Consider the following 12,392-nt stretch of genomic DNA (forward strand, 5'->3'; position numbering starts at 1 on the left):
AACACAATAAATGAAATGAAAAATTCTCTAGAAGGGATCAATAGCAGAAAAACTGAGGCAGAAGGACAGATAAGTGACCAGGAAGATAAAATAGTGGAAATAACTACTGCAGACCAGAATAAAGAAAAAAGAATGAAAAGACTTGAGGACAATCTCAGAGACCTCTGGGACAACATTAAACGCACCAACATTCGAATTATAGGGGTCACAGATAAAGAAGAGAAAAAGAAAGGGACCGAGAAAATATTTGAAGAGATTATAGTTGAAAACTTCCCTAATATGGGAAAGGAAATAGTTAATCAAGTCGAGGAAGCACAGAGAGTCCAATACAGGATAAATCCAAGGAGAAGCACACCAAGACACATATTAATCAAACTTTCAAAAATTCAGTACAAAGAAAACATATTAAAAGCAGCAAGGGAAAAACAACAAATAACACACAAGGGAATCCCCATAAGGTTAACAGCTGATCTTTCAGCAGAAACTCTGCAAACCAGAAAGGACTGGCAGGACATATTTAAAGGGATGAAGGAGAAAAAGCTACACCCAAGATTACTCTACCCAGCAAGGATCTTATTCAGATTTGATGGAGAAGTTAAAACCTTTATAGACAAGCAAGAGCTAAGAGAGTTCAGCACCACCAAACCAGTTTTACAACAAACGCTAAAGGAACTTCCATAGGCAGGAAACACAAGAAAAGGAAAAGACCTACAATAACAAACCCAAGACAATTAAGAAAATGGTAATAGAAACATACATATCGATAATTACCTTAAATGTAAATGGATTAAATGCTACAACCAAAAGACATAAACTGGCTGAATGGATACAAAAACAAGGCCTGTATATATGCTGTCTCCAAGAGACCCACTTCAGACCTAGGGACATATAAAGACTGAAAGTGAGAGTAGGGTAAAAGATATTCCATGAAAATAGAAATCAAAAGAAAGCTGAAGTAGCAATTCTCATATCAGACAAAATAGACTTTAAAACAAAGACTGTTCAAGACACAAAGAAGGACAGTACATAATGATCAAGGGATCAAGAAGAAGATATAACAACTGTAAATATCTATGCACCCAACATAGGAACACCTCAATACATAAGGCAAATACTAAGAGCCATAAAAGGGGAAATCGACAGTAACACCATCAAAGTAGGGGACTTTAACATTCCAATTTCACCAATGGACAGTTCATCCAAAATGAAAATAAATAAGGAAACACAAGCCTTAAATGGTACATTAAACAAGATGGACTTAATTGATATTTATAGGACATTCCATCCTAAAACAACAGAATACACATTCTTCTCAAATGCTCATGGAATATTTTCCAGGGTAGATCATATCTTGGGTCACAAATCAAGCCTTGGTAAATTTATGAAAATTGAAATCGTATCTAATATCTTTTCCGACCACAATGCTATGATACTAGATCTCAATTACAGGAATAAATCTGTAAAAAATAAAAACACATAGAGCCTAAACAATACACTAATTAATAACCAACAGATCACTGAGAAATCAAGGGGGAAATCAAAAAATACCTAGAAACAAATGATAATAAAAACACGATGACCAAAAACCTATGGGATGCAGCAAAAGCAGTTCTAAGAGGGAAGTTTATAGCAATACAATCCTACCTTAAGAAACAAGAAACATCTCAAATAAACAATGTAAACTTACACCTAAAGCAATTAGAGAAAGAAGAACAAAACCCCCCAAAGTTAGCAGAAAGAAACCATAAAGATCAGATCAGAAATGAATGAAAAAGAAATGAAGGAAACAATAGCAAAGATCAATAAAACTAAAAGGTGGTTCTTTGAGAAGATAAACAAAACTGATAAACCATTAGCCAGACTCATCAAGAAAAAAAGGGAGAAGACTCAAATCAATAGAATTAGAAATGAAAAAGGAGAAGTAACAACTGACACTTCAGAAATACAGAAGACCATGAGAGATTACTACAAGAAACTCTATGCCAATAAAATGGACAACCTGGAAGAAATGGACAAATTCTTACAAATGCACAACCTTCTGGGAATGAACCAGGAAGATATAGAAAATATGAACAGACCAGTCACAAGCACTGAAATTGAAACTGTGATTAAAAATCTTCGAACAAACAAAAGCCCAGGACCAGATGGCTTCACAGGCGAATTCTATCAAACATTTAGAGAAGAGCTAACAACTAATCCTTCTCAAACTCTTCCATGCTATAGCAGAGGGAGGAACATTCCCAAACCCATTCTACGAGGCCACCATCACCCTGATACCAAAACCAGACAAAGATGTCACAAAGAAAGAAAACTACAGGCCAATATCACTGATGAACATAGATGCAAAAATCCTCAGCAAAATACGAGCAAACAGAATCCAACAGCACATGAAAAAGGATCATACACCATGATCAAGTTGGATTTATCCCAGGAATGCAAGAATTCTTCAATATACGCAAAGAAATCAATGTGATACACCATATTAACAAATTGAAGGAGAAAAACCACATGATCATCTCAATAGATGCAGAGAAAGCTTTTGACAAAATTCAACACCCATTTATGATAAAAACCCTGTAGAAAGTAGGCATAGAGGGAACTTTCCTCAACATAATAAAGGTCATATATGACAAACCCACAGCCAACATCGTCCTCAGTGGTGAAAAACTGAAACCATTTCCACTAAGATCAGGAACAGGACAAGGTTGCCCAATCTCACCACTCTTATTCAACATAGTTTTGGAAGATTTAGCCACAGCAATCAGAGAAGAAAAAGAAATAAAAGGAATCCAAATTGGAAAAGAAGAAGTAAAGCTGTCACTTTTTACAGATGACATGATACTATACATGGAGAATCCTAAAGATGCTACTGGAAAACTACTAGAGCTAATCAATGAATTTGGTAAATTAGCAGGATACAAAATTAATGCACAGAAATCTTTACATTCCTATACACTAATGATGAAAAATCTGAAAGTGAAATCAAGAAAACACTCCCATTTACCATTGCAACAAAAAGACTAAAATATCTAGGAATAAACCTACCTAAGGAGACAAAAGACCTGTATGCAGAAAATTATAAGACACTGATGAAAGAAATTAAAGATGATACAAATAGATGGAGAGATATACCATGTTCTTGGATTGGAAGAATCAACATTGTGAAAATGACTATATTACCCAAAGCAATCTACAGATTCAATGCAATCCCTATCAAACTACCACTGGCATTTTTCACAGAACTAGAACAAAAAATTTCACAGTTTGTTTGGAAACATAAAAGACCCCGAATAGCCAAAGCAATCTTCAGAATGAAAAACGGAGCTGGAGGAATCAGGCTCCCTGACTTCAGACTATACTACAAAGCTACAGTAATCAAGACAGTATGGTACTGGCACAAAAACAGAAAGACAGATCAATGGAACAGGATAGAAAACCCAGAGATAAACCCACACACATATGGTCACCTTATCTTTGATAAAGGAGTCAGGAATGTACACTGGAGAAAGGACAGCCTCTTCAATAAGTGGTGCTGGGAAACTGGACAGGTACATATAAAAGTCTGAGATTAGATCACTCCCTAACACCATACACAAAAATAAGCTCAAAATGGATTAAAGACCTAAATGTAAGGCCAGAAACTATCAAACTGAGAGGAAAAACATAGGCAGAATACTCTATGACATAAATCAGGCAAGTTCCTTTTTGATGCACCTCCTAGAGAAATGGAAATAAAAACAAAAATAAACAAATGGGACCTAATGAAACTTAAAAGCTTTTGCACAGCAAAGGAAACCATGAAAAAGACCAAAAGACAACCCTCAGATGGGAGAAAATATTTGCAAATGAAGCAACTGACAAAGGATTAATCTCCAAAATTTACAAGCAGCTCATGCAGCTCAATATCAAAAAAACAAACAACCCAATCCAAAAATGGGCAGAAGACCTAAATAGACATTTCTCCAAAGAATGTATACAGATTGCCAACAAACACATGAAAGAATGGTCAACATCATTAATTATTAGAGAAATGCAAATCAAAACTACGATGAGATATCATCTCACACCAGTCAGAATGGCCATCATCAAAAAATCTACAAACGATAAATGCTGGAGAGAGTGTGGAGAACAGGGAACCCTCTTGCACTGTTGGTGGTAATGTACAGTGATACAGCCACTGTGGAGTACAGTATGGGGGTTCCTTAAAAAACTAAAATAGAACTACCATATGACCTAGCAATCCTACTACTGGGCATATACCCTGAGAAAACCATAGTTCAAAAAGAGTCATGTACCACAATGTTCCTTGCAGCACTATATACAATAGCCAGGACATGGAAGCAACCTAAGTGTCCATTGACAGATGAATGGATAAAGAAGTTGTGTCACATATATACAATGGAATATTACTCAGCCCTGAAAAGAAACGAAATTGAGTTATTTGTAGTGAGGTGGATGGACGTAGAGTCTGTCATGCAGTGTGAAGTCAGAAAGAGAAAAACAAATACCGTATGCTAACACATATATATGGAATGTAAAAAACAGTCATGAAGAACCTAGGGGCAAGATGGGAATAAAGACACAGACCTACTAGAGAATGGACTTGAGCATACGGGGAGGGGGAAGGGTAAGCTGGGACAAAGTAAGAGAGTGGTGTGGACATATATACACTAGTAAACGTAAAATAGATAGCTAGGGGGAAGCAGCCACATAGCACAGGGAGAGGAGCTCGGTGCTTTGCGACCACCTAGAGGGATGAGATAGGGAGGGTGGGAGGGAGGGAGAAGCAAGAGGGAAGAGATATGGGAACATATGTATATGTATACCTGATTCAGTTTGTTATAAAGCAGAAACTAACACACCATTTTAAAGAAATTATACTCCAATAAAGATGTTTAAAAAAAAAATAAGAAGGTCATTAATCTGATTTTAAATCAGTGTTTCCCTGGTGGCACTGTGGTTGAGAGTCCGCCTGCCGATGCACAGGACACGGATTCGTGCCCCGGTCCGGGAAGGTCCCACATGCCGCGGAGTGGCTGGGCCTGTAAGCCATGGCCGCTGAGCCTGCACGTCCGGAGCCTGTGCTCCGCATTGGAGAGGCCACAACAGTGAGAGGCCCGCGTACCGCAACGAAAAAGAAAAAAAAAAACCATAAGCACTGTCTACCCAGGTCTCCACTTTGAAATTAGATTTTTCTTTATTGTGCCCCAGATGAAATGCACAGCAGATCTTTCATTCATTGAACAAATAACTGCAGGGAAAATGCTACTTTCCAAGAACTCCTGCAGTAATTGAGAAATAAAGCAATAGACAAGCCCCCCACTTCACTGCCCTTCATACCACCAGTCTCTTTGAGTGGAAGGAACCACATAAGGGTTATATTGCCAATGTCCACAATAAAATCTAGTGGTATTTCCCCCACCAAAAAAAAAGTTCTAAAAAATTTGTGGACTTGTCAATATTTTCCCTTAAGGCTGGAATATCTACAGTACTTTTCTGATATTGGTATAGGTATACTGCTTTTTCTTTTATTATTAAGGTTTTTATAATTCATCTCTTTTTGGTGTATCTTTTTTAATTTCTGATAGTTCTGTATTCTTATATTTAAGATGTGTTTATTATGAGTAGTTTAGAGTTACATTTTGTCTTTTTTCAGTCCAATCTGACAGTATTAGTCAATTAATTGGAATATTTAGTCCATTAATTTCAATATAATTTCTGGCACAACTGTCACTTTATGATTTAGTTTCTATTTGCCCCACCTGTTTTTAGTTTTCTTTGACTCTTCTTTATCGACTTATTTTGGATTAATCAAGGATTTCTTTCCCATTTTCTCTGTTAACCTGTTAGTCATACATTTTTTCAAACTTTTTGTTGCTGATGTGGAAATTGCATCCATTCTTGACTTACTACAGTCTAACATAAATTGCTTTATTTTGCCACTTCTCACACAATTCTAGGACCTCAGAACATTTTTATTCCATTGACTCCCATTTCATCTTTTGTGTTATTGTCATTGTGCATTTCATTCTGTTATATTTTAGACCACACCAGACATTAGCCTCATTATTTTGTACAGTTCATATTAATTTATATTTCCCCAGATGTATATATGGACATTTACCTTATTAAAAATTTTTGATTTCTGCATTTCATTTCTTAATTTAAATGGAAACATCAAGGGGAATTTAACAAAAAAGTGAAAAGATGATTATTAAATAAAAAGTGTTCTCTTACTTTCTTAAGTACCAGTAAAATTCCCTTTGGTGTGTGACAAGTGTTATGACAAGTGTCAGCTCCCTGCCCTTTATCTAACTGCTTCTTTTTGCCTCTGTTGCAAGGAGGTTGGTAACAATACCAGTCAGATGATGCTGTTGTTTTGATTCAATTGGTTCACGTGAAGATGGCTCCTGGGAGCATGTGGTGCATAGCAGGTCCTCCTCATCTATTAGCTCCCCCTCTTTTCCCAGATCCCAGGCACGTGGCTTCTTCCAAACACCAGCCTGTCTTTCTAGCCTCATCTAACAGCTATGCACTGTGGGTGGGCCCCTTCCTGGATCATGAACAACATGATATTAGGGACACTGTCCCCTTCATCTTTGCATTTACCATTAGTGCTTATCAAGGGGTCTGGCATTTAATGGGCAGTGATGGATGTTTTCTGATTGGGTTAATGAAGGACGGAAGGAATGAACAAACAATCATCACTCAGTTATGCCAGTTCATAGAGAAATGCTCCCTACCATGCACTGAGACCTTACACAGGCACACGCTGAGTCTCCTGTTGACTTTGCACCTGTCTTCCTGGGTCAGGCTGGGGATGGGCTGTGGTGAGGGTCATTTCATCTTCATCAAGATGCACTCCTGACCTACCCTCTGCTCCCTTGGTGGAAGTTCCCAACAGCCCCAAAGCGATGTGCACTGTGGGTGGGCTCAGGGGACAGACACCTGGACCAGTGAATCTGTGAGCAAAGCTCAGCTTCCCCATCCCTTCCTCTACTCTCTCACCACTTTGTCCACCAAAAAGAAATTTTTTTAAAGAAAAAAAGAGACAATGTGGAAGAAGGAGAAAACTTGGCATTCAACAAATGTTTGTTTATACACACTGAATACCACTAGCTAAATCCACAATGCCTGAAGAATATGGTGTTTTCTGTAATAGATTAATGTTTAAAACACTCAAGGATGAATATCAACTTGCAAAGATTGCCATCTATGATACTTTTTCTCAAAAAATTGCATAGTTTCCTTGAAGAGAATGGAAAAGTTGCCACTCTAACTATAATAAATACAGATTAAAGTATGTGTAATATTGCATGCTATTGTGTACAAGATATACTGAATTTAAAGACTAAAAATACAAGAAAATCTCATATGTTACCATTTCTTTGTGTCCCACCTATAGTTTCTCATAGGTGATGTCTTTTTCAGAAGCTAATATTCCTGACTCTGTCTTTATAATAGTTTAGAAGCACTAAAGAGGATTGGATGGTCACCACAGAGGAAATGAAATATTTGAAAATATGTGACTCTTACTTAGGAAATGTGGAATATGGGCTGACTTTCAAAAGTGCAATAAAGCTTGTACTTTATCTCTCAAATGAACAAGCAGGTGAAAATGAGTGTTTTGTATCTTAGACTGACCACTGGTTCCTGGCATTTTAATATTATTTCTGCTTCACTACTTTAAAATCAAATTAGATAAATAATACCCTCAGGGAAATAACTATGCCTTCCTTTATTCTCCATACTGAAAAAGACATGCTTAGAACTCAATAAATAACAACACACTCTGACCTTAGACAATTTTATATTTTTTTCAATATGTATTTCTAGAATCTGTATTTTAACTTGTAAAGAGTCCTCAAATTAGCCCCACTACAAATCAGAATTGATATCAGATGATACTGGGCTGTGACCTTGGTTGTGTAACATCTCTTGGTCTTCCTTCCACACCTGGTTTCAGGAGCGGCTTCTGCTGTCCCTGCTGCCAGCGCACATAGCCATGGAGATGAAAGCCGAGATCATCCAGAGGCTGCAGGGCCCCAAAGCCGGCCAAATGGAAAACACCAACAACTTTCACAACCTGTACGTCAAGCGGCACACCAACGTCAGGTACGCTGCTGCTCTGTTCTCCTTCCGCAGCAAGTCTGGGGAGCCTGTATGCCAGGTGGGGGACATATTTAACTGGGAGCCCATAATCTTACAGTTTCATGTGTCCTTTGGAACTGTTTATCTTTGCGTGTAGAGTAATTATCACTCCACCTACCCATGTGCTACATCTTGGGCCTTCACATTAAGATAAGAAAACGGGTTCCTCTACTTATTGCATTTTGTGACCATCAATTACAAAAGGGAGAGAAGTGGACAATGGGGCCCTTATTCTGGGAACTCCTTGGTCAGAGCTCACTGTGTCCCTGAAACCCAGGACTCAGTATCAGTAAGATTAAAGAGTCATGGGCTCTAGGCACAAGGACTGGTTCCTCAAGGTGGACTTGGCAAGGGCAGGGCCTTGGGAAGCCAGCACTTTCCAGGGAAGCTGGATGTTCTGCTGTCAATCAGGAATGATGGGTTTCTAGGGTATGGCTGGTACCCAGCATCATAGGGGACCAACATGCACCTTAATTAAATTATAATGAAAGTTACTGCTTTTCCAAGAGTGGCACAGCCATCCATACTTCCCAGGGAGCCATTCCTGGATTCCCAGTAACTGGAAAACTAACATGGGATTGTGGTCAGGAAGGAGGATGGTATAGGACCTCTTCTCCCCTGAGCTCTAGAGAGGAGCTGTGCAAGTCCTCACTTCAGTCTGGAGAGGGTGCTCCCTCCTGTGCTCCCCTCCATCTCTGGCTACAGTGGTGTGGGACCTCTCCACATGTGGGTGCCCTGGTCCTCACTGTTCTCCATGCCCACCCATTCCTGATACCACTTCTCTGGGGGCTGTCCTTTCATCCATTCGATTACATTGCAGTGGTGATTGCTATTCTGGCTGGGTTATCTCAATAAGGAACCTGTGCATGCCTCACTCATTATGTTATTCCTTTAGTCACCCCCCACCCCATTCAATAGTTTAATAACAACAACCACAAACACAAACTAAAGTGTGTTTAGAATCGTCTAGAATTGTAATAGGGCTGTTTGCCTTCAAGTCCAGACCTTTTCCATTGCGTGATGCAGCCTTCTGTCTGGTTACTTCAGGTCAAGGATTTTTGAAGTTTATTAAGAAACAAATTTAACTGTAGCTTAATTTATGCATTGCTAAGACAAATTGCATTTTAACACATGATTTTAGAAAAAGGTATGGCCCAAGCATGCAAAGAGCTAATATACAATGAGAAATGCACATTGAAAGGGAGACAAGAGAAAAAAAGTTGCATATCAAGTAAGAACTAAGGAAAAAACATTGAATAAATGAGGAATCAGGAGTAAACTTTTTTATAGTCCCCGCCTTTTTTTTCTTGGAATAATAGGAAAGAACTCTGTGTGTATATATACATATATATGTATGTATGTATATATGCATATATTTATGTGTTTGTATATACATATACATATATATATGTATATATATACACACACAGAGACAGAGAACATTCATACATGTTAAAGAGTAAAGCTGGACTTCCTTGGTGGTGCAGTGGTTAAGAATCCTCCTGCCAATGCAGGGGACACATGTTCGAGCCCTGGTCCAGGAAGATCCCACTTGCTGTGGAGCAACTAAGCCCGTGCACCACAACTACTGAGCCTGTGCTCTAGAGCCTGCGAGCCACAACTACTGAGCCCACACACCACAACTACTGAAGCCCATGCATCCTAGAGCCTGCATACCACAATTACTGAGCCCATGCGCCGCAACTATTGAAGCCCATGCACTCTAGGGCCCACATGTGGCAACTACTGAGCCCACGTGCTGCAACTACCAAAGCCCGCATGCCTAGAGCCCATGCTCTACAACAAGAGAAGCCACCACAATGAGAAGCCCGCACACCACAGCAAAGAGTAGCCCCCACTCACTACAACTAGAGAAAGCCTGCACACAACAATGGAGACCCAGTGCAGCCAAAAAAACGGCATAAAATTATTTAAAACACTGGACTGCATTTAGGTTTTTAAGCATTTTACCTACATAATTAAAGAAAAAACATTTATGGTTTCTGACAAGATATACTATAGTAGAAATTGCTCTTTCCAGCCTTAACTATATGAAAATCAGCAATGCCCCTTTCATCTCCAGAAATATTTTTATGTCACTTATTGGTATTCAAACTGTGTAAGGATAAATGTGTCTATCTAAATAGGATCACAGACTATCTTTAAATAGCTGTGATATAATCTGGGAACAATAGACCTGTAAAAATGACTGAAGACACAACCAATCTCAAGCAGTTGATAATGGTCTGCATAATATCTGTATTAGTTATCAGTTTCTGTGTAACAAATTACCCCAAAACTCAGTGGGTAATTTAAAGAACAATAAACAATATTGTTCTTTAAAGAACAACAAACACACCAATCAGAATGGTCATCATCAAAAAGTCTATAAATAACAAATGTTGGAGAGGATGTGGAGAAAAGGGAACCCTCTTACATTGTTGGTAGGAATGTAAATTGTTGAAGCCACTATGGAAAACAGTATGGAGGTTCCTCAAAAAACTAAAAATAGAGCTACCATATAATCCAGCAATCCAACTCCTGGGCATATATCTGGAAAAAAACACAATTCAAAAAGATACATGCACCCCAATGTTCACTGCAGCACCATTTACAATAGCCAAGACATGGAAGCAATCTAAATGTCCATTGACAGAGGAATGGATAAAGAAGATGTGGTACATATATACAATGGAATATTACTTAGCCATAAAAAAATGAAATAATGCCATTTGCAGCAACATGGATGGACCTAGAGATTATCACTAAATGAAGTAAGTCAGAAAAAGACAACTGTCATATGATGTCACTTACATGTAGAATCTAAAATACAATACAAATCAACATATCTATGAAACAAAAACAGACTCACAGACATAGAGAACAGACTTGTGATTGTTAAGGGGAAGGGGGTTGGAAGAGGGAAGGACTGGGAGTTTGAGATGAGCAGAGGCAAGCTATTATACATAGAATGGATAAACAACAAGGTCCTACGGTATAGCACAGGGAACTATATTCAATATCCTATGACAAACCATATGGAAAGAAATATGAAAAAGAATATATATATATAACTGAATCATTTTGCTTTATAGAAGAAATTAACATTGTAAATCAGCTATACTTCAAAAATAAAAGAACCATTAAAAAAAAAACAACCCATAGAATGGGGGAAAATATTTGCAATAATATATCTGATAAGGGACTTGAATCCAGAATATATAAAGAACTTTTACAGCTCAACAATAAAAATACAAATAACCTAATTTTTTTAAAAAAAGAACAATAAACATCTCACAACATCTGTGGGTTGGAGTTTGGGAGCAGCTTACCCAGGTGGTTTTGGCATAGACTTTCCCATGAGGCTGCAGGCTGCTGGGCAATCTGTTCCCAATGTGACTTCCCACCTGGTGGACAGGTTAACTTTCTGTTGGCTGGAGGCCTCAGTTCCTCATCATTGGGCCTCTTCACAGGTTGCTTGAGTATCCTCACAACATGGCCGCTTGCTTCCCCAGAGGGAGGGGTCCAGGTGGAAGCTTCAATATCTTTTATGATCTAACCTTGGAAGGTCATTTCTGGTCATTTCTGCAGTATCCTATTGGTTACACAAGTCAGCCCTACCCGTTATGGGAAGGGACAGTACAAGAGTGTGAGTACTGGGAGGTGAGGATCACTGGGGCCATCTTGGAAGCTGATTAACACACTTATCTAAGGCAAAGGATTGGTGAAGCACCTTCAACTGTCTTCAGAGATTGTGTAGAATATGTTTGCAGTATTAAATTTAAATTCATAACACATATTTGGGATGCTAAAGTAACTTAAATTCTTAAAACTTAAAAATGGAAAAACTTCAATGGCATGGAGTACCAATTAATTTTAAATGAAATATGAAAACATATGGCCTTTTCCTCCTGAAACAGGACAGGTATAATAAAAAAAGAAGCAGATAAAATACCTGGCTAATGCAGGTAGTTCAGTCAATAACTGAGGGTGTTTTTTAATGAGAATTATTAGGTTGATAGACCAAAAAGATCTGTTGATAACTTTTAGTTTTGCTTTGATGATTCATTCAATGAAATATTTATTCTCTGTTAATAACATTGACTAGCTCTTTACTAACTGATATAACAATAATAATAATAGTAATAAGTAGGATGAGGAGGAAGTGGAGAAGAAAAAGAATTTATAGATGTGAAGGTAGCAACTACCAGTTGCCTTCTGAATCATTGTCTTCCTCTGAA

At 38.2% G+C, this 12,392-nt stretch overlaps 1 protein-coding gene across 1 annotated transcript in view; it reads left to right on the top strand.

Annotated features, from left to right (window-relative positions):
* ADCY2 (adenylate cyclase 2) overlaps positions 1-12,392 on the top strand; it is a 445,822-nt gene that overhangs the window by 297,834 nt on the left and 135,596 nt on the right. Inside the window, exon 5 of the mRNA XM_030856549.2 lies at positions 7,967-8,115. Coding sequence (XP_030712409.1) covers positions 7,967-8,115 — 149 coding nt within the window. The remainder of the gene's footprint in view (positions 1-7,966; positions 8,116-12,392) is intronic.

Source organism: Globicephala melas, chromosome 3 (assembly GCF_963455315.2).
Source record: "Globicephala melas chromosome 3, mGloMel1.2, whole genome shotgun sequence".
Taxonomy (NCBI): Eukaryota; Metazoa; Chordata; class Mammalia; order Artiodactyla; family Delphinidae; genus Globicephala; species Globicephala melas.